General features: G+C 37.2%; 3 protein-coding genes across 3 annotated transcripts in view; 1 reads left to right on the top strand and 2 right to left on the bottom strand.

Moving 5' to 3' along the window:
* Positions 1-24,430, bottom strand: part of toc (toucan) — a 90,446-nt gene extending 66,016 nt beyond the window's left edge. Inside the window, exons 1-2 of the mRNA XM_017082457.4 lie at positions 23,949-24,430; positions 190-2,866 (exon numbers count right to left, since the gene is read on the bottom strand). Coding sequence (XP_016937946.3) covers positions 190-2,866; positions 23,949-23,957 — 2,686 coding nt within the window. The 5' untranslated portion in view covers positions 23,958-24,430. The remainder of the gene's footprint in view (positions 1-189; positions 2,867-23,948) is intronic.
* On the top strand, positions 4,142-4,930 carry LOC108015932 (protein FAM210B, mitochondrial). The gene has a single exon (XM_017082515.3). The coding sequence runs from the start codon at positions 4,249-4,251 to the stop codon at positions 4,849-4,851; it is 603 nt and encodes a 200-aa protein (XP_016938004.3). The 5' UTR covers positions 4,142-4,248; the 3' UTR covers positions 4,852-4,930.
* A 672-nt stretch (positions 24,431-25,102) lies between the features above and the next one.
* Positions 25,103-25,725, bottom strand: ND-B14.5B (NADH dehydrogenase (ubiquinone) B14.5 B subunit). Its single transcript, XM_017074751.4, has 3 exons — positions 25,512-25,725; positions 25,290-25,433; positions 25,103-25,223 (listed from the first exon to the last, which is right to left on the bottom strand). The coding sequence occupies exons 1-3, from the start codon at positions 25,666-25,668 to the stop codon at positions 25,174-25,176; spliced, it is 351 nt and encodes a 116-aa protein (XP_016930240.1). The 5' UTR covers positions 25,669-25,725; the 3' UTR covers positions 25,103-25,173.
* Positions 25,726-26,480: the final 755 nt, after the last annotated feature.

Below are 26,480 nucleotides of genomic sequence, written 5' to 3'. Positions count from 1 at the left end.
TTATTACCTTTAATATGAAACTTCAAAAACCTTATACAAACATTTATTAAAATAAATTATAAATCGCAGTTAATATTGGACATATCCAAAACTACAAATATATTTGTGACTTTCTGGGGTAAATAGATATATCAGCCATATTAAAAATGGTATCGAATCAAATTAAATAACTTATAAAAGACTTCTCACCCTTTCGCATGGTCTGCGAGGAATCATCCGGCGACATGTCCACATCGACATCCACCTCCAGTTCCGGCTGCCTCATCTCTTCATCACAGCGGTTCTCCACGTCCGTGAAAATGCCCGACGACTCCATGCAGGAGTCCTCCATTTGGGGCACCGAGGCGCTGGGCTGCATCATATCAGGGCCATACAACTGGCCATCGATCACCTGGGCCCGCCGATCGCCGCGATGCAGAACATCATCGGCATCCGATTCGGTGAAGAAGTCCGAGTCCGTCATGGGATCCTGACGCCTAAGGGGCGCTGGATTCGGTGGCGGGAAGCTGGGCTGTCGGCTCACCCGGCCCAAATGGGGTCCATTGCTCGGCGAGTGGTCACAGGCGCCCCGGGAAGCGGGTCGCGACATCTCACCATCGCCCTGGTAACCCGTATCCAAGCTGGTCACACTGGTCACGCTGGTAATGAAGCTGTTGCTCAGCTTCGAGTGCTGCGAGGTGTTCACCTGGTTCGATGCCTGCGACGCCTCCACCTGCTTCACAATCTCCGTCTTAATTTCGATGGGATCCAGCGGAAGTTCCTCCGGCGATGGTGTCTGCTCCATTCGCAATTGCATCAGATTCGGATGATGCATCCTAATCAACTCCAGGTTGTGCATTAGATTGTTGTGCGGTGAGTCCAGGAAGTCCTTCATCTGATCGGGCGTCAGAATCCCCAGACTCTCGTCCAGATCAAAAGAGCTCTGTTTTTTCAGGATCTGCTGCTGCAGCTGCTGCAGTTGGGTGGAGGAGGAGAACGAGTTGTCCACCAGTTCGATGGAGCAGTCCAGCGTGGTATCCGGCAAATCCAGGCCGAAGCTATAGCGCGTTCTTGCTCGACCCGAAGTGGAGGTCAGGGTGGTATCCATAGCTCCATTGCCATCCATGGTGATGTCGCCATCCGGCGTTCGAGTGGGCAAAACCAGAGCACTCTGGGCCTGTTTTAAAAGAGGAGATAGTAGATGAACTGGCTGCGGGGTGGCATGTCCCATCATCCGCATCCCGTGGGGCGTGGTGGTGGCCGACTGGGGGGAGAGGCACAGTAGCGAGTGCTGGGGAATGGACCTCCTTCCGGCCTGAAGATGCCCCCTACTGGGAGTTCCTCTCTCCAACTCCTGGGTAAGATTCAAAAGCTGTATGTGCCTCGGCGATTGGAGACCACTAAGATCCAGCAATCTTTCGGTGTTCAGCGTGGAGTTCAATGGCAGCTTCATGTTGGTCTTATCCCGTGCCAAACTGACCAACGTCACGTCCAGCGTGTCGTCCGTTTCCTGGTCCATGTTCTCGACATTACTAGAACCCCTGGAACTCAGTACATCCAAGCCAGAGGGCATGGATATATGTTCCAGCAGGGGCAACTGATCCATGCTTAGGGTTAAATTGGCTCCTTGGTGGATTACCTTTGTATAGTCACCTGGTTCGTTGATAATGGATTTGCTTAGATTAGCTCCGCGAGTAGCCAAAGTTCCTCTATCGATAGATTTCGTAAGATTAAATCCAGCATCCATAGTTTTCGTTACATTTTGTCCACCCTCTATGATTTTTGTGGTATTTCTTGCCTTTTCCATTATCCTAGAGACATCTCCAGTTTTATCGTCTATAGTTTTGGTGAGATTTACGCCTCTTTTATAGGTCTGAGTGCAATTCGCTGCTATCTCGAACGTTTTACTAATACTAACTTCTTTATCAACTGAACTAGTGAGATTTCCAGCTCCCTCTAAAGTTTTGGTGATATTTCCAACTCCTTCTAAAGTTTGGGTGATATTACCAACTCCCTTTATAGTTTTGGTGATATCTCCTACTTTGGTATGGTTTTCAGATATAGTTCTGGTACTATCCTTAGCCGGAACAACTGACATTGTTCTACCCATTATTATCGAAGAGTTTACAGTGTGTGTTGCATTATTTTTCGTACTGACTGTCATCTCGTGAGTGGTATCCATGGAGCAGAAAGTTCTCAAGATCGTTTTCGGTGTGCTCTGTGTGGGTCTCATTATCTGAGTGCTATCTGTCGAGGGTGATCCTTTGACCAGTACCTTGGTGTCATTCGGGGAATCGAGATCCATGGTTCGTCCGAAAGTGGACAACCGAGTGTTCTCCAGTGTGATACGATCTGATTGCTCCTCATCCTCGCAGACAAAGGTCTCGGACCTCAAGAGGGGCATTGGGGTACTGCTGGTCAACTGATCGTTGGCCATCATTCCACGTTTGCCCACGGGAAGTGGAGTTACTGGCAGTGAGCTCGTCATCTCGGATGTGACGGATGCCTTGGGACTGAAGTACTTTTTCAGGACGGTGGTGGTCCTTTTGCTGAGCAGACTCACTGCATTGTTTATCCGCTCCCCGCTGGCGCTCTTCTTCAGACTACTGCCCAGATCCCGCAGAGCAGTTGAGGATGGGGCATATGAGCTGGTAGGACGCGGCTTTGAAGGAACACTGGGTGTTCGAAAAATCTGGGTGGCCCTGGGAGCACTCGTCGGTGGTCGAATGTGCTGCGTAGTGGTGGTGGTATTGGTGGTGGTTATAATGCTGTTGGTGGTGGCTTTGTTGGTGGTGCTACCGCAACTGCTGCTGGCCAGGCCAAAACTACTTGGCTTCGGAAGCCGCGAGACGCCATCCAGGCGGGGAATCCGCGTCGTAGAAGGATCCTGAAATCGAAAACGAAAACACGGAGCATGTAATTAAGTTCAAAAGTCAGAAAAGATGCGCTCTGCACACAAATTACTCCAGATGGTGTTCTCCCAGTACGCTTGTTTCCCCATTACCACGATTTTCCCATGACCTCGGTATAGTACACCATAAAAAAGAGGTTGGTTTCAAAAACTTGATAGAAGTTTTAAAAAACTTAACTGTTTTAAAGTTACCCTAAATATTAATAGAGTTTTGAATAATATTTAATTTAAAATTCTAAGTTCCAAGGTTTTTAAAATAACCTGTAAATGTTATTTAAAGTGTCTAAAAGTATGCAAGGCGTTGATGACAGTTTTCTTTATGAATGAATTTATTGTAGCATACTTTCAAACACCATTTAAAAGCCCTTTTGAACACTTAAATATTTTTGATTTCAAATTCTTATTTATACCTTTATCCAGGGATTTTAACGAATTTACAGGACATTTTTTTGGGTGTAAACTTTCCTGTCGCTTTGGCGCCACATAGATCCATTTAGCAATCCGCGGCCTGCACGTGCTCAGACATTTTGGCAGTGCCCAATATGGTGCAAAGTAGTTCAGTGGGGCGTTTCCACTTGGCACCAGTTCAACGCACTTTAAAGCAGAATCAAAAACAGGGTTGATACTCCCCCAAATACCCTTTATGCTTTTGCTGATGTCACCGAAATTTCTGGAGACGTCTTTTTGGGGGAGTATATATTTAAACCATTTTCCACCCCTCACAGCTAATTGCAGTTTAATCAAATCAGGAAAAAAGGAGCAACGACTTTCTGGAAAAGCTTTATGGTATCGCTGAACTTATAGCTTAAGGCAGGGTGAAAAGCGCAGGGGTGTCACAGCCATAATGAATTTATAGCTTAAAAGGGGACATTATCACACAGCCAGCTAATTATGCACGTCCACGAAGAAAAAAGGGGGTAAAACTTTGTGTTATGCAATAGATAAGTAAGGTGCTGAAGAAATGGTATCTTTTACGAGGCTCTACATTTTAATCACAGGATTACCCTTAATTTTCTGCTTGTCATTCTTTTTTAAGGAAAGCCATATAAATTCCATTTAGCTTTAAGAACAGCAAAAATTTATTTAATTAAATTAAATTAACATAAAATTATTCCTTTACACTACACAAAAGAATTTCTATTTAGATTTATATAATAACCATAACTAAATAAACCCAATGAATAAATATACAGTTTATATCGAGTTCTATAAAATATTTTAAATACTCGTTTACATGAAGTCCTTCGTTTTTATGTCATTTTAGAATTGTTTATTTTTTCGGAGCACAAATAAAACTTTAAGGATATAAACTTACAACATATAACACCCTCTATAAGTTTGTCCTTAATCTGAGAAAAATGATCCTAGAATCGGGAAAGGCATGTGTGCTTCTAAGAGCCCGTTTACCTTTGGGTCTATATAACCTAAAGAAGATGTCAGCTGGTCAAATGTTCAAAAGGGGATTCTTGATGAGAAACTCCGTCTCTGTGGCTACAAAAACTATCCCTATTAAGAGATCACAGGACTATAAGATTACCTCTCAAAACATGGATTGGATGACCCAAGGAGGATCATTTATAGGAAGCTATAGTACCGAATCGGCATCCACACAAACCGCAGCTACTGTCAAACTGAGTAAAAGGGAGCAACTGAAGCGGGCTTTCAAGGAATATGGAGCCACCATTGTGGTCTTTCACGTGGTAATATCCGTGATTTCCCTTGGAGGTTTTTATCTACTCGTGTCCAGTGGAATCAACCTGATGCCCATACTGGAGTTCCTTGGAATAGGATCATCGGCGGTTGCCGAAAAAGTGGCCACAGGAAGCACCTTTGTCGTGGCCTTCGCCGTTCACAAAATCTTTGCTCCAGCCAGAATAAGCATCACATTGGGTACAACACCATTTATTGTGCGCTATTTACGATCCAAAGGACTCCTAAAGCCTAAAACTGGAAGTACATAGAGGCCTTGTAAACTTGTAGTTTATTATTTTGTTATCGGAATAACACTTAGTAAATTCTCTTACTTGATTGTTAAAAGGTAACTTTAAAATCTACAAAGTATCTACAAAATAAAGCATCTCTAAAAAATATACATTTACTAAAGGTATCCTTTAGAATTTTTATATTTGATTATAATTTTGTAAAATAAAGTTCATCGCGCTAAAGAGTGAATCGTTATTATATGGGAAAGAACTTTAAACATTTCAATTTATCACGCTCCATATCATCGACACCATCAGCATGGAAAGTTGGTTTAATGTGCTAAACGCTTGCCAAACAATATCCGACCGCCAACTTTGGGAACGCTTAGACTGACAGGGCAAAGTTTCCACATCTTCATCTTCCGATCTGTTCTATTTTTTCATTTTCGGGAACTGCTAAGGCCAAATTTGCTGCATGCCACACAATATGAAATGCACTCGATGGCAGTTTACACAGGCCGACTTAATCGAAAATGCAATTTCAACAGACAAGTTAAACAAGCGCCGCCTGCGTCTCGAACTTTTGTGATTTTGTGGAAAGGGATGTGGGGATATAAAATCTACAATGTGGCTGCCCCATTCACTGTCCTTGAACTTTTTCGCGTGAAAGTTTGCGAACGAAAACCCCAACCGAAAAGCGATTGTTATCAAGTGCAAAATGCACAAAAGTTTCCGGCCCAAAAAAAAAAGGTAGAGGACCCCCCGAAAACTGCTCCTTACTCAGGCGACTTGGCCATATGTGGCCATAATTATTCGAATATGGCACGATAGCGGGAGCAGCTGCTTCTGGGAAATTAAATGTTATCGATAACCGCGCCCGGGGAATTTGCATAATGGCCTTTTGGCAGTGCAATATGAGCTGTGTCCTTGGGGCCTTCGTGTGCAGGATAATGAAGAAAACATTTCCGATTAACCTCTGAGTTATGGGGCTTACTTGACCAGCAATTCAAGCGAAAGCTTTTAATTGCGAATTGTGCGGGAAGTTCTTTTTTTCCCCTTCAAATATTTCGCTTTTATTATTACTGCCTATAATTTAAAACGGATTCTATCAATACTTTACTACTTTCAAATGTTAAATAAATTAAATTAGGTTTTCGGTACCAAGTTTCTTGAGAATTCTAGAAACAGAATATTACAAATTTAACCGGAAATTAAAATTACAATAGTCTTCTCAAGAATTTTTTTTACCATACTACTTTTGCAAAATAAACTAATACTTTTCCAATTATTTATTATATATGTTATGTATTTCATAAAATTTTATATTTTCCTTAAAGGTATTCTTAATATCCATTACCTTAAGTAATTCTTTCGAGAAAAGTTCTTTCAAATAATTTCTATGGAACTTTTACACTCTCGATATCCTTTTAAAACCTTTTAGGAAACTGTCTTGCATTACATTATTATTACACAGGAAAAATTGAGTATCAATCGACTCGATGCAGCAAATATTTGTCACAACATTGTGTGTGTTTTTACTCGCGAGGATAAAAGGATATGAGGACAAAAAAAAGGACCCGCATCGGTTGAAACACAAATAAATACTGTCACAGCAAAGCGACAGTAGTCGACTGAATGCCGGTACTAAAAATCGAGGAATCCGGGTAATCGGGGGTGGAATGTAGTAGACCTGCCACCACCATATCGAGTAGCAAGACCACCACCACCACCGAACCCATCGAAACCACCGCACCACCAGCTGCATGTGGGTTAAGCGCAAACGCATGTCCTGGTAGCCATGACAAGTCGGCGGAAAAGCGGAAGAGCGGAACGGAACCGAATAAAAATTTATCGATTTCCCTGGAAGAATTATAATATAAAGCCAACCGAACCGCCCCACTTACCCGCCATAAAACTTCATTTTTTTATCGATATTAATAGCGTCTAGCGAAAGGGGGCACATTTCCTACGAGTGGTGCATAAAAACCCCACAGAATCGTGGGTGTATTCTGAACTTATGCATGAATAATTTGCATTGCCAACTTAGGAACCCCTCCCAGTCCACCCTTCAATCAATAGCGATTGTCGAGGCTATGAAAAGGCAAAGTGAAGAGCCCCCAAGAAAAGGGAAAAATAATGCTGAAATGGTTTAACATTGATTGAATGATTTACCCGCTTCCCAATCGATTGGAAGGAAAGTATTTTCTGAACAGCCTTGGTTGTGTTTTCATTTGATATGCATATCAGAAATCAGGAGAACCCAGAGAACATTGAGAAAGCAAATAGGCAGTTCTTGAATAAATATGCAATGAATAATGTAAGGCCTGCCCTATTATCATAGGTCTGTATTTTAAATAACAACAGAAAATCTTCTTAATAAAATATGCAAAGCAAAGTTAATCTTTTATTATAAGTTAAGACCCATAAACATTTCTGTTAAGCAAAATGAAATTTTCTGAGTGCTTACATTTAATAAGAATATTCTTTATTCAATCGAAGACCTAAATGACTAGTCATAACTTCTTAAGCAAACACTTTATAACTCTTTGTACAATCCATTAGAAATGTAAATATTCCGAAAATATTTTCTACATCCTAAAGAAATTTAAACTCCAGCCCACATGTGTGGCTTCCCTAAAGGCTAAGTCCCCTCCCCCTTTTTAGACAGACAGACCACCCTAATGACTTTCAACCATCCACCTACATACCACCCAAATTCGAGCAGCTCAATCAACTTAGTGGAAATCAAGTTGCCTTCTCCCTGGTTATTTTACAACGTCAGATAGAAAAAACATTTTCACAAGCCATTAGCTCGTATCCCATCAGGAGTACTAAGCGGTTTATCTCGTGCAGGAATAGCAAACTACAAGGACTGCAGCAACAAGGATACAAGGAAAATAGAAGGCCAGGAGTGGCAAATATTTGCAATTAGATGGGAAAACTCGGTCCAATGTACTTTGCATACTTTGCCGAGCAATAAAAAAGAGGCAATCCGACCGAAAAGAAACATTGCGCATCTGCAGGCAATTTTCGCAGCATACTTTAATGCGCTGCGGCAGCTGGCTGTGTCAATAAATCGCCGAAAAAGTCTCGGCGAAATAACATTTTTAATATCTCTGGCAATGTGTGACACACGCTGGGAATTGTTTATGATTTTTTTCAACCATACCGAATTTTTTTTTCCCTAGAAGCCTGTAAAATTAAATCATTTTTATAGACCTATTCTCGTTTCTCCACTGTCAGCCAGACAATTAATGTTCCCGTCCAGCCATATATATTTCACACTAGACGTTGTCCTTCTGTATCCGGAACTTGGATCAAATTTATGTGCATCTTGACTAGTTTTAAGTGGCAGCAGTTAAGTCACAGAGCTCATGCTGAGAGCCCAGAGAAAAGAAATTACCTTGATTTAAAGTTGCAAATCGGCCGAGTTGAACAAAAAGATATATAGCATACTGCCAGGCCTTGATTAAAAAGACCCCAGGGAACAGAAACTCTTAGCCTGTGCAAAGGTCAAAACAAAGAAAATAAGGTAAGTAGAAAAGCCCGCAGTTTTCCATTTTAATTTGTATTGTGTAAAGACTGCTCAGAGAACGGAAAACCTCTCAAGTGTTGAGTTAACTTGTTTCCTACGATTGCTGTAAAGGAATTTTCATTTTGTGCTTGCCCAAGAGTTTACGATTTATTTAATGTTGTAATTAAGTTTTGACGCTATGAAGCTCTAATTAATGTGCCTCTGAGGAGAATCACATGTGGCTAAGCTGCTTAAAATTTAGAAGACTTTAGAGGCAAAATTCCGGTAAGAGGATTAGGACAGGATCAGACTATAGATGGAACTGTAAGGACATTCAAGTAGTCCAAGGACAATAAATAAAATGAAAGAAAATGTGAAAGGCTTTAGTTTAAGTTGAAAAAGAAAATATTTATAAATATATTATAATTCCTTTAAATTGATTTCTTAAGAAGTAATTTTATAACTTCCAATTTGTAAACAATTTAGAAATTGTCCTCTCTGAAAAATGGTAATTTATTTAATGTTATCCGTATTTTCTGCACTTTTTTCAAGTAGACAAGTTAACTTAGCCTAAGTGCACACCATTCCAATACGTTTCTCTGCAACATTTTCAGCCCGAAAGGAGCCACCGAAATGGTTGAAGAAATATGCTTCTATTTGGTATGTAACAAGCATTTGGGCATAATTTATTATGCTCTAGGGAACCAGAACCAGAACAGAAAACAGACCGAAAGTAAGGACAATCCGAAGACGACGACATTTATCAAGTGTGTGCAACTCGGGTTCTACTACGAATATACTATGTATCTCTTCGTTTACCCTGGCATTGCAACTTTTTGGGGCAACGCAAATTTAAAATGTAAATCGCTTGCTGCAGCACGAGTTGTTATGCCCCACGGCCTTTCGATGGATGGTGCATCCATTTCTGGCATCTTCATCAACATTTCCCGCTGCATTCGTGCCTCCATTTTCGTCCCCAATCAATTTTGTAAATTGCATTTGCGATTGATTTGAAAGCATGTTGTTTCCGCTACCTTCCACCCACTTCGGCTGCCACTTCTATGCATTCTGAATAAGATGAGAAATATTATCGGACTGTTGCCTCTGCCGCTGTTAGGCAGGTGCAACACGGCGTATGCGCAATTTGTTGTGGTCAATGGACGATGGGGGTTGTGGAGAAGCCCAAGAAGAACCTCTTCGGTTAATGGAATTGCAATCATATGAGATGGTAACCAAACCCACGACAGATCAATCAAGGTTGGAAGAAATTTCACTAGGTGGCAATTAATTATTACTGCATCTATCCACTCAATTGATTAATTATTTTAGATTTTAAATTTTTTAAATGACTATATCAACTCGTTTACGCTGTTAAAAAAAACGTTGTTGTATCCACTATTTCACATTCAATTTAAATATTTGAAGATATTGCCGTTTTTATTTACTTTAAATATGAAAATATTTTATTTAAAGATTTTAGATTTTGAATTTGATATAAAATTATTGCTTCTAATAACGTAAAATATTTTAAGTAAGTATGACTAACATCAAAACTTTTATTTTGTACCTTAATTAAATATATTCAGACCAAATCACGCAATTTGCTATGTTTTGTATTGAACCTAATGTTTTTGTATTTAGTTCAAATATTTACTGTTCCATTTACTTTATCATTGTAAATTCTACTTTAAAGCCTATGAAAACAAATTACTCTTTTATCATTTTTAAAAAAATCCAAAGGACATGAAAATTAAAAATTTACTAATATTATTAGATGAATATCAGTTTATTTTCTAATTTCAGCAGTATTAAATATTTCCTTTGTATTTCTCGTCCCGTTCAATTTTCAATTAAATCCCAACTCATTTGACCGCATTATTATTTAATCCCCCTTTATGGCCATGTATTTCATTATGCCTGCAGGTATTGGAACTCTCCCCTTTTACATAATTACACATAGAATGCGGCAAAAAATGTGAAAATTTTCTGTGCAATTGTAAATGGCATTTTGCGAAAGAATCGTTGACAATAATGAAGCTGATGAACATTTTGTGGTTCTGTTTATTGTCATTGTTGTTCCGTTAGTTATTCTACCATTGGTCGGGGTGCATTTGGGCCAGTCTGAAACTGTTTGCGTCATTGTTCAGTTTTAGTTCTCTGCGGTTGCCAGAAAGTGTCGTAATGCATTTACGGACATCGCACACACATGTGGCCCGGCTGCGGTTTTGTAGCTGGAAATGTTGACTATGTTGTGTAAACAAGATTCTAACTACCCACTCGGGTTTCTTTTGGTGGTCTAAAGGGCGTCGGCAGTCATAATTTTTGCTTTCTTAGAGGTGGAAACTAAACAAAACGTATAAAATTTGTTTAATGTCCTAGCAAATATATAAAAAAAACCTTTAAATGATCCTATTGGAAAAGAGAATATGTGTATTATAAATTTGTATTATAAATATAAAAATTTAAACCAAAACATATAACATTTTTTTAAAAATTTAAAAAATATCTACAAAAAATCCTTATGAACATTACCAAAGGAAAGGCGAATCCTTGAAAAGTAATATAAATACTTTTTCGTTTTTTTTAAGAAATCCTAAATTAAAATATTACCTCTTCTTATATTTTCTACTTTTTGAGGGTATTATTTATCTTATTTTTTCCATACATTTGGGTTACATATTTTCGCACTCATATATTATCCCGTTTTGACAATTTTAGCCATCTCATAACTCGTTACTCATACGCCACGTGGTCACGTTTTCGCCTAAGCTCTACGTAGCTGCTTTCGCTGCATTTTGGGTTTACGTTTTGCTATTTTTCCCAGTACTCGTTAGCCTTGTCTAGTGCCAAAATAAAATGACAATGTTTTCCCGGCGCGCAAAACTCAAATCGTAAATCATTTTCGTTGTTTTTTTTCTGGGTGTTGGCAAAGGTAAACAATGTCACATAAGGGCCCGCAGTTGTCTGTCATCAGAGAAACAGAAAGAGAAAGATATGAGAGATATGGGAGAAATGGGTGAAATGGGCGGAGAGAAAGGGGCAGAATGTTGGATGTAGCTACTCAAGTTTCTGTAGCCCCGAACTTTGACAGTTACATGCGCTGCACCATCGCAGAATGACAAACGAAAGGCAAAAAGTTGCAGTGAGTTGCACAAAAATTATATCTGTCACATTCCAGTTTTCACTTTCGCAAAAAAATTGCAAATTCCAAGTTTTCCTTATACAAAAATGTAGTTTTAATGGTTATTTTTTAGAAAATATTAGAAATATTTACAAAAGAAAAGTGAAAAATATGAATTTATTCCAAATCCCTTGCATTTCACATCCGGAAAACTCCAGAACTATCTTGTATATTCAGTTTTCTCTTGGGTTTCTCGCACTTTTCCCCCAAACTCTCTGAAAATGTGTGTGTCAGTCTGACTTTTCTTTTTCGTCTCCATTCGTGACAGCTTGATTTTTTTTTGTGGGCGTGGATGGGGGCCTAAAGGGTTGGGGATTTGGGTCAACTATCGACTGCAATTTGAGCCTTTCAAACTGTCACCGACACAAAGCGAAGGGCTCAGCAAAAAAAAAACATACAGCCAGAGTAAAAGTTGCGGAAAGTGTGACAGCAACTCATTGCAGATGGACATTTGCCGTGTCTGCTGGGAATCCCCTCAAGTGCTCTGGAAATTTGATTTCAATTTCCATATGATTTTGATTGGGCAAAGGAGTGTGGCAAGATGGCTGCAAATTATGCAAATGAGAAATAGTTTTTGCCTTGCAAACGAATTGCTTTCTCCTTGGCGTCTGGATTTTTTACGAATTATTGGCCAGTGATTGCAAAGCAAATGGGTTGAAAGCATTCTTGACTTACAAGCCATAAATTTGGAATACTTAAAGTGTTCTCAATCAGTACAAGGGGACTTATTTCAAATGAGAGTACAATTAAAATCTTTTATATTTTTAAATCACTCTTAATTTCTTACCAAATAAATTATAAACATTTGTGATAATAAAATTAAATATTTTTTTAAATCAAATTTGAACAAGAGCTTGCTTAAACTTATCTTAAAAATACGATAATCCCTTAAGCTGTTTACCAACAACTAAAGCTCCAAACTTTCTACAGATAACTGAGGAAAACTGCTCACAAAAATAGTTAATAATTATTTTTGCTGTTTCATCAATGCGCTGTTTTTCCAACTTTGTAATTTCCACTTGACTGCAGTGAAAACGGTAAATTCTGCTAGACAAAAAATATTGATGTTTTTCCCTATTTTCTTTCTTAGTTTGCCGCATTGCAAATTCAGTTCACATAGTTTTCACTTTGAACTTTTCGTGGAGAAAACTTTCCCAGAGATGCAATTGCATCTGGCTTGTGGGGAAAATAAATATGCAGCCTGACTTTTGACCTAAGCTCGAGTTCGCAGATCAACCCAACAACTTTGTGGCTAAGGATAATCCCCGGTTATCTGAACGACGATAATTGCATTTAAGTTCCGAAAGTTAAGCTATTAGATTTAACGAAGGTAATAAGCTATGCCAGTGATTTTACATTTATTTTACATATGTTGCAGCGCATAAATAACATTTTCTAAATAAAATTGTATCTCAATTTTATAAATATTTTTTTTCTGTCGTTCCATTTTATTTAGCCCTTGGCATCTGCTTTGCATAGTTCTCTGAAGGTCGCAAGGATATCTGTCTGTGTTTGAGTACAGGATGCAGGATGTGCGCTGGTCTTGGTGCCCACACAGATACACACACTCACACATTTGGCAACTCAGCAGTCAAACGCTTTGTAAACCTTTCATCTTTCTACCTTGCTTTGGTTTGCTCTTTGTCCCCCTCCTTGTGTCCTTTTCGTCCTTCCTTTTCCCACATCCTGCCTTGCTCCTTTTCAATTATGCTGCTCGAATGAAGCGAAGGGAAGGTATAGAGATGGAAAAAAGAACACAAGGACGAAGGTCGAGCGAGACGCTCGCAAAAGTATGCTACATATTTAATGACTGGCTTAAAATCTTTTAGGACGTCTGGAAATGTCAGATTTTAGCTGAATAGGTATTCTGCGAAGAAGACATGATAATAAAACTAAACAAAAGTCTTTTAGTTAAGGAATCTCAAAACCATAACCAAACAGAAAAATAAAACAAAAATAAAACCTTTTTGCCATTCAAATTGGGTTGCAAAATCATACACTTTTAATAAATGCATACAACTTTGGATTTGTTTTCTGGAATATTTATTGTACAGGAATATTTTATTTACCAATTATACATAATATTTTATGCTGCAAGTGCGATGAAAACTTTAAGATTCATCAATCAAAATTGACAAAAATTAATGTAAAAAATTAAATCTGAATCATAATATATTCGATAAAAGTTCTTTATCATATAAACTATAAATAATTGCAGCTCTTATAATTGTAAATTCAATTTATATGGATGGTCTTCTACATATTTTATCCACATGCACCATTTTATTTAATATAATATCATCAATCAAAATGTACCAAATTCAATGTATAAAACTAATGCTGAATTATCATGTACTCGATAAATGTCGTTCATCAATTAAACTATAAAAAAGTTGCAGCTCTTAAAATTGTATATACAAACTTATGTGGATGGTCTTCTACATACTTTATCCATAAGTACCATTATATTTCATTTTATATTATTTATATTTATTTTTAATATTTCTTTTAACAATATATGATTTTTTCCGAGTTCCTTTCCACCTATTTCCCTTCCAAGGACAATCAAATTAAGCATTCATTTGCGGTGATGTCACCAGCTAAATCGCTCTGAACTCCACGCAGAGTTGACTAACCTCGAATTGTGCTACATTTTTTTATGGTTCCATCATACACACATTTTGTCGTATAATTTGCAGGCCCAGTCTATTAAATGCACTGCAACCAGGTAGTGACAGCACCTGAGGTGTATGGAGCTTTTACACACAACACACCTCGGCACACACACAAACACATAATTTATAAACATTTGTTGTGGCGGCCAACGTGGCGTATGAATTGTGATGTGCTACACAAGCGCCACCTGGCGTGCAAGTCATTAAGCGAGCTTGTTTTTGTGCTGATTTTTCTCGTGTTTTTTCAGGGGTGGAAGCCATAAAAGCGCCGTGTGCCACGCACACAAGCACACATAATTATAATGAGCATTAAAACGGACGCCTGTGGCCTAACCCTTAGTTTGTCTTGGGTCCCCAACATGCCCCCTTTAACCCCCTCCCCGCACACTGTCCATCTTATTCTGCCACCTCTGAGTGTTTTATGGCGCAACTGGTGAGAAGCATTCACCGAGCATAATATTTATACCGGAATTCCTAGCGAAAGTCTGGCAGAGACAATCTCGACTCCCAGTGGCGAAATTCATTTACCTGTCGCTTACAAGGCATTTAAAACAATGGATGTTCTGCTAAGACCCAGAAGTATACTTAAGAAACAGGTAGAGAAAATGGAGGCGTATAAATTGCACAACTTATTGCAGTTCTTAGCTAAATCATTGGGATTTGAATATCTGTCTTAAAGGTGTCTAAAAGTATGCAATAAAATATTTGAATTCGGAAGTCCAAAGAGGCATACTTATATACCGACTAACTTAACAATTGACTAACAATAGTAAGTTAACTGTTATAGAACAATCTAGAAAAAATGAAAGCACATAAATCACAGAAGTTATTATAGTTCTAAGTCTTTGGGATTTTGAAATCTCTTATAAAGGCGTCTAAAAGTATGCAATACTATATTGGAATTTTAAATAATTTCAGATCGCAACCGCCTTAGTTAATAAAAATGTAACTATCATAGAAATTTTAGGTTATTACAATCCTATTCTAGCATTTCCAAACTAATTTTTCAAATAAGTGATAGCAGATATATCTGATTCTTATTTCTATATCTTATTAACCTTGAAAGGCCCTGTCAAATTTAATATTCACTTTAAAAATAACTGATCGCTCCGTGCCACGCTTCTATACTTACTTTTAATTAAAAACACAAACTGATATAATTAAGGCTTAGTACCCACATCAAAATAATCCCTTCTTTCAGGACGAAAGCCCCCGAACTTCTTGCACATTTTGTGCGGACTCTCCGTTTTTCTATTTTTGGGGGAAAACCCCGTTCGTAACCTCGACAAAGGAAAACGAACGCCACTCAGCGACCGCATTTATGTGCTTGCATTTTGTTAGCAACTGCGGTGACTTGGAGGCGCTTTTCCTCGATTTTTCCCCTGCAACTTTTCCCGGCCGGGTATTTCCGTAATTTTAGTCGCTTTCGTCTTTTATTTGCGCCTTTTGCCCGTTCATATTTTATGTCGGCATCGCGTGCTCAGTTGTTGTAGTGGTTTCTAGAATTTTTGTTGCAACTACTGTGGTTTCTCCCCCACTCGTTGTTTATAACGCTTGTTGCTATTGTCGTATTTATATACATGGGAGTTAAATTGGGTTAGTAAGTTCTGCTTCCATTGTTTTCCCTTCGGCTCTCCTTTGTTTTCCGCTTTTCCAAGTCTTTCTTTCGAGGAAAACGCGAAAAAAAAATGGGAAAACAATTGGCTTTCAGCAAGTGCAAATTTTCAGCGAGGGATTTCCATTCTAGGCATTATGATTTATGAATGTTTCACTAACGGAAGCTTTCAATTTGCACGAATTGGCAAGAAAGAAGGGTTTTAAAAGGATATGGGGAATGTGAAATACATTATTTTAACAGTAGGTAACTAAGACCATTTAATAATAAAGTTATCCTCCATTCTTAGCATAATACTTATTTTGACAAAAATCCTTTAGCCTATTAATTACAAATCCTAGAAAAAATAAAACAATACAGGATTTTAGTTAGACAATCTACAATATTATTTATGTGACATTTTTATTGCACCACCTAAATACATCACTATTTACCCAATTTCGATTTCTAATTTCAAATACCCTGGATTGCATAACCAATTACTCATTCTGGTTGACAGATCATGCCACAAGTTAATTGGTTTATATCCTCGTGGAGTGGTGAAATCATTTACCCACATGGCGAGGACGCAGGACCCACGACATCCTTCTCCGCCAAGCTGATTTGAAACAAATTAACCGCACATGGCAGGAACCACAGGAAAACACGAGAAATACAGACACATCGGGGGATTTGAGTGCACGGCATGGTTAGCTGGCAATTGCCCATCGCAGGGAGCAAATCGAAATGCGATTCACCTATCCGGGTATATCCGTGTCTGAAAATGTGTGTCCGTAAGACACGCTCTATATATCGGGCAACATCTCTCTCACTCTAACACCATCTCTTTCTTGCAGCTTAGTTGCTCATTGCAACACAGGTGCACAGAGAGAAAATGTACCTTTTTTTACCACAAAGCAACAAAATATCAAGATAACTAAACTACGGTATTTGAATTCCGAAATACCCTTCAAAAGGTTTTGAGATCCTACACCTATATTTTGTTATTAAGATAGTCATTAGCTTAAAGAATTTTCGGTAATTCAACTCAATGTAATAATAATAACCCATAATAATAATCCTAATAATCCATAATTCTGGTATGTAGTTTTTAGAAATATTTTTAAAAAGGTCCTAAGATCCTGTTTCTTTATTATATTATTAAGACAGTCATTGGTTTTAACAGTTTTGGATAATTTAACTTAAATTAATAAGAAAAGATAGGTTTATCCTAATAATCCATAATTCTGGTATGTAGTTTCAAGATTTAGTTTTAAAAATCATTTATTTTATTTTTTATAATAATAATAACCCATAATATTAATCCTAACAATCCATAATTCTGATATGTAGTTTCCAGACACAGTTTAAAAAATCATATACTTTATTTTTCAGTGCTTTATATACTAAACACTTTCTGCCTTGGCCCGATGACAGGCGCTTAATTTTCAATTACAGACACATAAAGTGCGAGAAGCGGACTAAATCGTTCAACCACCCCATCCAGAGCCACCGCACCACCCCACCACCCAACTATAATGCCATCATGTGGTCAGGTGCACCACCCAGACGTACACATTTGTACAACCGTTGAAAGTTACTCGGTTTTTACACCTTTCAGCACATTCGCTTTTTATTTAATTTGGCGCCCATCAGATCAAATATGTACTCGGATGTGTAAGTTGGTGAGTCGGGAAATGATGGTGAATGTGTTTCGTAACGGAGCGGTCAGAAAAAATAGTAAAAGAAAATTGCGTAGCTCACATGGTCAGATTTAATTATTTTTAGTAATTTAAAAATTCTGTTTAAATATTTTAATAAAATAAAACAATTTTCTACAAAGTCTACCTTTATACACCTTCTTTTCCGCCCCAACTTGATTCTTTTATGAACACACTTCTCTCTAATCTCTTTTCACCCGCACACTTTTCCGGAAATTTCCAGAGCCACTCCTCCATTATTCTATAGAAAATTCAATTATTATCTGCACCTTTCATGTTCAGCGGGCACCGTTAAAAAATACAACCCAAAAAAGACTGAAATAACAACGTTTTTATCATTCTGCATACATGCGAGCCCAGAAAGACGATTCTATATCCAACTGGTAGGGTTTTTACCGTCTGTTTTCATTTCATTTTATTGAATATTTTTTGATTGCATTTTCACACGGTTCGTTCTGATTGTGCTTTTAGTGCCGTTGAAACTACAATTAATTCAAATTGATGCCATAAACTATGTGTGCGTGTTAATATTTAATTAAACCCAAAATTATTTGCCCATTTGAAACGATTTCGAGGCCATATTTGTGTAATTAAATCGTTAAATAAATTTGCATAGCACACAAAACATGGGCCACAAATTTATTGCGGACATGAGTATCTCTCATCTACTTTTATCCATTTGCCATTTCTCAAGCTGTCCAAAGAAATTTGCCGAGACACAAGTCAAGCAAACAAAACCCAGAAGTTGGCAGGAAATCGCAAGTCTGCACAAAAAACAAACAAGGGAAAGAAATTGTAAAATTCTATAAGGGGAGGCAAAAACTCCATAAATTTATGGAGTACAGAGTGTAGGGCAAATGGAAATTTGAAAGACCCTCTACATGGACTTAAGATGCTCTTCAAAAGGTTCAAATTAAAACAATTTACAAATTAAAATTTTGTTCTTGCTTTTACAAACGCAACAAAAATTGAAATATATAAGAATAAATAATTTAGGTGTTTCAAAATTACTTAGAAAAGTACCTAAAAGTATGCAGTGAAAAATAGATTATCGTGTTTCGCAACGAATCTATCTGTATTTCAGATTTAATATATTTTGTTGCATACTTTTAGACACATAAACAACTATTTTAAATATTCTAATGATTTTGCAGAAAGTAATTTTAACTTTTTCTAAGTTCCTGCAAAAAAAATGTGCTAAGAAAATCAACTTTCATCCAAAATCCCTGCAGCTTTGGCAACCCCATTCAGGGTATCCCCGAGGCTTAGTGAACCTATTCATTCTGGCTAAATTTGCCCAATGCTAATATACCATTTGTCAGGCCATTTAATGGTCTCCGGGTTGCAAAGGACACGACTCGCTGTCTGGGGTCAGCCCCAATGTTGTTCCAAGGGTTTTTATCTGCGCCCCCTTTTTATTTCCAACCACTTCAACCCCACGAGTTTCTGCTTTTTGTGCAACTTAATTAAATTAGTTGTAGTGGTGGAAAAAGAAATTGTTCAGAGCGTAGAATACCGCATTAGACAATTGGCTGGCATCCTAAAAGAAGCTAGAACATTTATCAAACGTCAGTAAATTTTTTCTTCATCTTTTATTTATTTCTGTAGCGACTCATATATCAAAATGCAATCAAATCACCTTGAACCCCGGGGCGGAGTGATTAAATGAAAATTTGTCAGGGGCAGCTGCTGCTACTGAGCCCCAAGTGCAAACACTATTAATTTCGGCACAACAATGGGTGGATGAAGGATATATGTGGATATATCTCTGCATCCCCTTTCCGAAAACCCGTCACTCTTGTTTTATCGACTAAGCCACACATGTGCGGCGTTTTCGCCCGAAAAACTTAGCCAGGCACGTTAAAATTTAAGCCCGTTTGACATTTTGGCAGTGCATGCACTTTGAAAAAAACGTTATTCAACAGTGAAAAATTATTCTTGATCAATAAACATTTTAAATAATACATTGGAAGTACCACATAAATCATTAGAGACTTAAAAACACTAGTAAATGTAATTCAGGTGTCCTAAAGTATGCAGTAAATAAATAAAGGTGTACTTCAAAGTTTTAAATATAATGTTGCATACTTTTAGACACCTGAACTGACATTTTAAAGTGATTTGTGGGGAACCTTCGACTATATACAGTACCTAATTATTAAGAGTACTATAACAGGTTAAATATTAGAATTTTTATGTTATTTTAACTTTTGTATTTTTCAAAACAAATTGGAATTTTTTGAGTGTAGCTGTAGCATCCGCAGTAAGAAAAACTGCAACGACGTCAGTGCCTGTATACATTTTTGTGTCTCCTGTCTATATGTATATGTATTTTTGTGTGCACTTTGTGTGCATTGTCGTGTCGTGGCCATGAATATTTAATGAAATTAGCTTAGGAATCTTACAACATTTTGCCGCGTTTTCCCTGCCACATTGGCGACCCACGTGTTTGCTCCGGAATTCCAAATGGTGGACGAAAAAACCGACCGGGGGAAATGGAGGAAAAAACCACGATGCATGCGACGCCCACAAAAATATGCAAGGATAATGACGCTGGAGAGCTTCCAGGCGAAGGATAAGACACATTTCAGTGCAGTTAATTTACTCATTTTCTATTCAGAATTTATTACATGCCACAAGCGGGTAAAATAAACTTAATTAAGTTGCAGATGGTTAGAGATATTTTATCTATAAATGGCTAACTTTTTCCATTAGGAATGCAAATTAAACTTTTAATTATAAAAACTTTTCTCACATTTTCTTATAATTCATAATTTATCAACATATGTGCCGCATATTATATATTAATAAATTAAGTAATTACGTTTCTCAGCAAAAACTAATTAGAGATAAAATATTATAGTATATAGTATTCTGTTTGCAATAAATAATGAGCATATACCCAAACTGCAAACTTTATTAATTAACAATTTTCCAATCATCCAGCAGAGCAAACAAAACCGAAAACGATGAGGTTGCGAATTAGCATAGATTATATCGACCTGGGGATTACCTGATTGTTTATTACGCATATATGCCAAAGCGAATTCATACAGATGCGTTTCAATATGCGGCCGGAAAGGAAAAGCGTTATCAATACATTTTCATGCAGCAAATGCAGCCATAAATAAATGGAAAATTGCGAAGCGAATTGGAGGCTAGAAGCCCTTTTCGGTGGCATGCAACGCATTTCGCGTTAAGTCAATACAGAAATGCCACCGATGCCAGCATAAATCATAAATGGCAAACGTATAGTGGATATGGTAGTGGGGAATCATATGGGGGTCTGGGAAAATGTAGAAGGGCGGCTAAGCTCTCCATATTGCAACAGATGCTACCAACTGAAAGTGTTCGATGGCAAAATGATGACTCCCGTAGTGGAAGAAAAACTCTAATTGTATTGTATTATTTGTAGAGTGAAATGAACAAAAAGTTTGCATTGCCATTTTTAAAGATCTCTCTTTAAAATCAGGTAAAATTTCCTAGCCAAATTGTAAGGAATAATTAAAAGTCAAGAGGTTTTAAGTTATATTGTAGATTTAATGATTAATCATTGGGTTGTAAGTATATTGTATATTTAATCAGACAACTTTTAGTTGATCTCAAAATAATCACTCAAAGAAATAAATATATTTATAAGAAATGAGTAAAATTATATATTGTATATTTTATCATACAACTTTTATTCCGTTTTCCAAATATTCACTCTATAAATTTCCAGCATTTTCATGCTGTTTTTCTAGATCTTTTCCGCATTAGTGGGGGGCCCTACATCTATGTATGTATACAAGAAAAATGGCTTCAACTTATTGTTAGTTTCGTCCTGTTATCCTTGCACTTGCAGGCAGCTCCTGCGGTTGCGCCTGCTGCTGTTGACACGAAAAAAAATGTATATAGGAGGCGCCCCCCTGTCGACAATTGTATGAAAGGAATATAATAATACTACAGGCTGCACATAATGATATAGGGGCCATGGCAAGACGACAAAATGGATGGAAAGTGGGAGAAAAGTGGGCGGGCAAAACTCTGATGATTATGAGCCTGTCGCGAAAAAAGGCGAAGGCAACAAAAAAAGGGCAGAGTCATTGAGGGATACAAATATACTACATATATTTTGGTCGTACCCTGTAGACTTTGATGTAGGGCGTTGTCGTTGGGAAATTGGGTTGTGTAGTACAATTTTGATAGGAAAAATACAAGAAATTCTAATATTTTTGCTTTTCTGCCAGCATAGACATTTGAAAAAACATTTTTATAAGACATATTTGCTAACAATTATAGGGTAACCAATTGTTCATCCAAAGATGTTATCTCGAGAACTTATTTAACCGTTTTCAAAGGCCACTCAAGGACAAGCTACTGAAAGCTGGTTAGGTAGTCTCCCTCTTCCTGAGCACATAATAATAGTTGTATCTCTAGGAACCCCAGTGCCTCAAGAATCTCGGTTGTAAAGTCTGAACTTGACTTGAGGACATTTGGTCGCATTTGGCGAGCAAATCAAAATTTCATAGACCCAGCCAGAAGGGTGAAAAATGAAGGGAAAACGGCTGGGGAAATGAGGAAAACTTTAAGATAGAGGAAAGTAATTTCATGTTGAGCGACAATTGGCACTGTAATTTATCAAGAGCAAAACAAACCTGTCACGAGCGAAAGTTCTTCAAGCAGACACGCGACTGTGGTTGGGTATCTCCAACCACCCATTAAACCACCAACCCACTCTTGAATCCCACACGTGGGTGGGTCATAAAAAATGTATTACCAAATTTGCTCGAGCTGCACATATCGACGTAGTGCCGCGAGCCAAAAACCTCAAGAAAAATGTGGCTCATTTTTTCGCTGGACTTTTTTCCGTGGCCAGTGAGAAATGGCTTCACTCCGGAGCTTTAATCCCTTGATTGGGATTGAGACTGAGGGCTCCTTGGCTTTTTACGGCCGTACATCGTAATAGCGTGCAGATTGGCCCATAAGCGCAACTTCTTGGGGTTGAGAGGAAAGTACTTTAGAAATTCACCCATTAGCCTGATGCACGGGATGTTAAAGCGGTTAAAGAAAAAATTATTTCTTAAGTTGGAAAACTGTAGGTACACCAATTAAGATGTCGTTTATGGGGTAATGTTTTATTTAAATAGCCAGGATTTTTTAAAACTGAATTAAAATGTCTTATATATCACTAAGGTGAATTTTTATTCGACTTTTTGTTAGCTTTTACCTAAGTAGTACATAGTATGTAACTATACAAAAGCCTCCAACCTAATTTTTATATAAAAGTTAACAGAAAACACTTAAGACTTACATATATTAAAATTAAAAACTTTAAGTTAAAGACCAAATTAATAAATATACCACTAAGGGTAATTTTTTATTCGACTATTTGTTAGCTTTTACCTAAGTAGTACCTATGTACTACTACTACTATTATGTAACTATACAAAAGCCTCCAACCTAATTTTTATATAAAAGTTAACAGAAAACACTTAAGACTTACATATATTAAAATTAAAAACTTTAAGTTAAATACCAAATTAATAAATATACCACTAAGGGTAATTTTTTATTCGACTATTTGTTAGCTTTTACCTAAGTAGTACATAGTATGTAACTAAACAAAACCCTCCAACCTAATTAATATATAAAAGTTAACGGAAATCACTTAAGATTTAAATATATTAGAATAAAAAACTTTAAGTTAAATACCAAATTAATAAATGTATCACTAAGGTGAAATTTTATTCGACTTTTTGTTAGCTTTTACCTAAGTAGTACATAGTATGTAACTATACAAAAGCATCCAACGTAATTAATATATAAAAGTTAACGGAAAACACTTAAGATTTACATATATTAGAATTAATAAATTTAAGTTAAATACCAAATTATGTGAAAGAACTACTAGAATTAGAAACTTTAAGTTAAATTCCAAATAATGGGGAAGAATTGGTCTAAATTTGACACAAGAAAGAAACATCAAATTCATCCAATTACTTCCATAGTACCCCTCCCTTTTTCTTTGTTTTTCTAACCTTAACGATTTTGTGTTCTCTTTACGACAGGCCTCCAAATCTCCTCCATTCCTCTTACTCCCCTTGTACTCGACTTGAGTGTACCTTTTTGCCATAACTGTTTTTATGGCTCTACAAAACTTGGTTTGCTACGTACGAATTCCGTTCAATTTTACACATCATAAAATATCGTGGGGAATCGATTCCATTCGCAATCCAAGGAAATCAATGCGAATCCACAGGACATGCATAATTTATACAAACGAGGGGAATATCCACCCAAAAGGACTAGCCCAAAAGCCACCCACCCACAGGCAATAAAATAAAAACCAAATTGACAAACATTTTCTGTGGGAAAGTACACACATACAAGGCGAAAAGGAGTTCAGAGCACCACCATCTGTTCGTAAATAAATAATTTCGTAATAAAATTAAGAGCCCAGCTTTCTTACCTTTGCCATAATCGTTGTTTGCTGATAAGAAAATTCCCAGGTGAATTATGCCGACGGCTTTTGTATTACTTTTGGTTTTCTAACCTTTTTCTCGGTCACAAAAAGTAAAGGCGAAAAAACTTTTTATGTTTGTTTTTTTTTAATAATTAGCAATAATTGGTTTTGCTTTGTTTGACTATTGGTGTTGGCATTTATTTTGTCACTAATGACACTTTATTTCGGTTTTCGTAAATTGTAACGGTAAAACGAAGACGCACACAGGCACAAGCACACGAACTGAACTTAAAATATTTTTTATTTGGTTTTTGAATATTTGCAATATATTTTTTTAGCTTCACTGGTTTGTTTTTTTTTATTGATTTTTAGCGCGTTTTTTCAGCTTTCTGACTGCTGTTTTTTAAAGATAAACTATTCGCGGATAAACTTTTTGCGCAGACACATCCTACAAAAAGTTCGATCCGTTTTTCACCGCGACCAAAGAGTATTTACTCGATTTTCAAGAAGCTCTTACTAGAGGTGTACCTAAAACAGACGGTAATCGATATATCGAAATGTACAGTAAGATAATTTTTTTTTAAAAATGTAAAGTAAAGTATTTACTTCTTACCTTACTTTACTTTTTACCATTTTATGTCTCGCTCTTTTGGCCATTTTTTGTCTTCTAGAAATAGGACGCGTTCTTAATAAAAATACACGTTCCTCACAGAGTTTTTTTTGTCTCACTTGTGGAAGTCTAAAGTCGAAACCCAGGAATTGCAATATCAACTTCATGGTTTGTAGACCCGCTATTGCTCTAGCTAAGACACAACCCTCATTCTGATTCGTTTCTACATAGGTGTACCTATTAGGTACACATATAAGATAAAGATATTTATATTAAGTTTTAAAAAATAGGTGCAGTGGAGACTTTAAAATTAGAATTAACATATATGTTTGCTGGCTTATTTATTACTTTTAAATGCATTAAACATATTTAAACATACGCTGAACACCCGAATATTTATAATGCATCCAATTTAAAATAAGCTCCTATAGAAATTCGAATTAATTTTTGGTTTGACCTCCACAATTTTCAATTAGTAAAGTTAAATACTCCAACGCATTCCATAGAAACACTTTCAATAACTAATCCATTTGCTCCATTTTCACAATCGTATGTTTTACAATTAAAGCTTCTTTATTAACTACTTCCATCGTTCGCTTTACAACAAAGATTTCGATCCATTTAACGAACTGGCACCCAACTCTCCAGGACTTGACCGTAGGTCTTGCGTTCTAGAAATAGAGGAAAGGTTTAGAAAAGGGTTTTGGGAATATAGAACTTCCCCTGTATAAACTCACCCTTCACGGGGAAATCGTCGGGATGCAGTTCAATATAGTGCCGGAGGACGGCATCTCTTTTGGCCAGATAGTCGTTCCTCTTCTGGTCGAAATAGTATCCAGCACCGACGCCCAGGGCCCCAAAGGCAATATGTTTCTGGATGCCTGCAAAAAATCGGCATTTCATTAGTTATACCCGACAAAAACAATGTTACGTCACATGGAAACGAGGCGAAAACTTACCGGAAAGCACGGGTCTACGGAATCCCCAGTTGACGAAAATGGCCACGCCCACTCCAGCCAATCCGCAGGCCAGCGGATTCCATATCGGGTTCAAAAAGGAGGCCTGCCGGTTGCCCTTATTCGACAATAGTTCCAGGGGATCGTTCACAGCGCTCATGTTGATAGAAAAAAACAATAGAGGTGGGTGGGAAATAGGGTTGTGAAAGATTTAAAATACTTATAATCGTATAAATATTTATATCGATATATATTTTTGTGCCGCTGTCAATTAAGTGCCAGAAGTGCCGTTTTCGTGAAGGTACTGCCAGCTATCGATAACATTCGACATTTAAAATTAAGAAATAACGGTTTTAAATAGGGAATATTTTACTTAAACATAGTCGACTATGGTAATATACTAAAAGGGGGAACTCTGAATTACAATTATTATAATATTATAATTATATTATTGGAACTTAATAAAAATACAACTCGATTTGTATTGAAAATGCCAAGAAAATATACTAAATATTTAATGAAACCGGAAACTAAGAAATTTAACTACAAGAGAACCTTGGCTGTCCACCAGTTTCTGGTTTACTTAATGCAAATTCTTAAGAAATCGTGTTTCATAAGTCAAAATAAATAAACATAAACAGAGAGAAAACATTAAAACTTACCTCATTGCCAGTGAATAAGCTTATCTACTTCTATGTTATTATGTACTATGATCAAATGATCTAAAGGCGTGACCACTACTTTATAGAAAAGCTCTGTGGCCCACTAAATAAAGGCAGCTTGTCTCTTAAAGTTCGGTTGCCCCATCCATCGGATCTAGAATAAAACCACTCTAAAAATGTTAAATATAATTGCATCTTGGACCATATCGTTCTGCAATTAAGAATGCAAAATACTTTAATTCGAAAAGGACGAAAAGGAGTTTAACGCCATCGAAGGCAATGGCATGGAGACAGTAGCTCAGACCATCCC

Source organism: Drosophila suzukii, chromosome 2L (assembly GCF_043229965.1).
Source record: "Drosophila suzukii chromosome 2L, CBGP_Dsuzu_IsoJpt1.0, whole genome shotgun sequence".
NCBI classification, from domain to species: Eukaryota; Metazoa; Arthropoda; class Insecta; order Diptera; family Drosophilidae; genus Drosophila; species Drosophila suzukii.
The sequence above is the reverse complement of the archived record's forward strand: the minus strand, read 5'-3'. Positions and strand labels throughout refer to the sequence as shown.

Bases quoted from the DNA above. Each gene is read 5' to 3' on its own strand.
- LOC108015932 (XM_017082515.3), top strand. From the start codon at position 4,249: ATGATCCTAGAATCGGGAAAGGCATGTGTGCTTCTAAGAGCCCGTTTA.
- ND-B14.5B (XM_017074751.4), bottom strand. From the start codon at position 25,668: ATGAGCGCTGTGAACGATCCCCTGGAACTATTGTCGAATAAGGGCAAC. The intron at 25,434-25,511 runs GTAAGTTTTCGC...GATTTTTTGCAG, and splicing joins CCGTAGACCCGTGCTTTCCG to GCATCCAGAAACATATTGCC. The intron at 25,224-25,289 runs GTGAGTTTATAC...CTCTATTTCTAG, and splicing joins CGACGATTTCCCCGTGAAGG to AACGCAAGACCTACGGTCAA.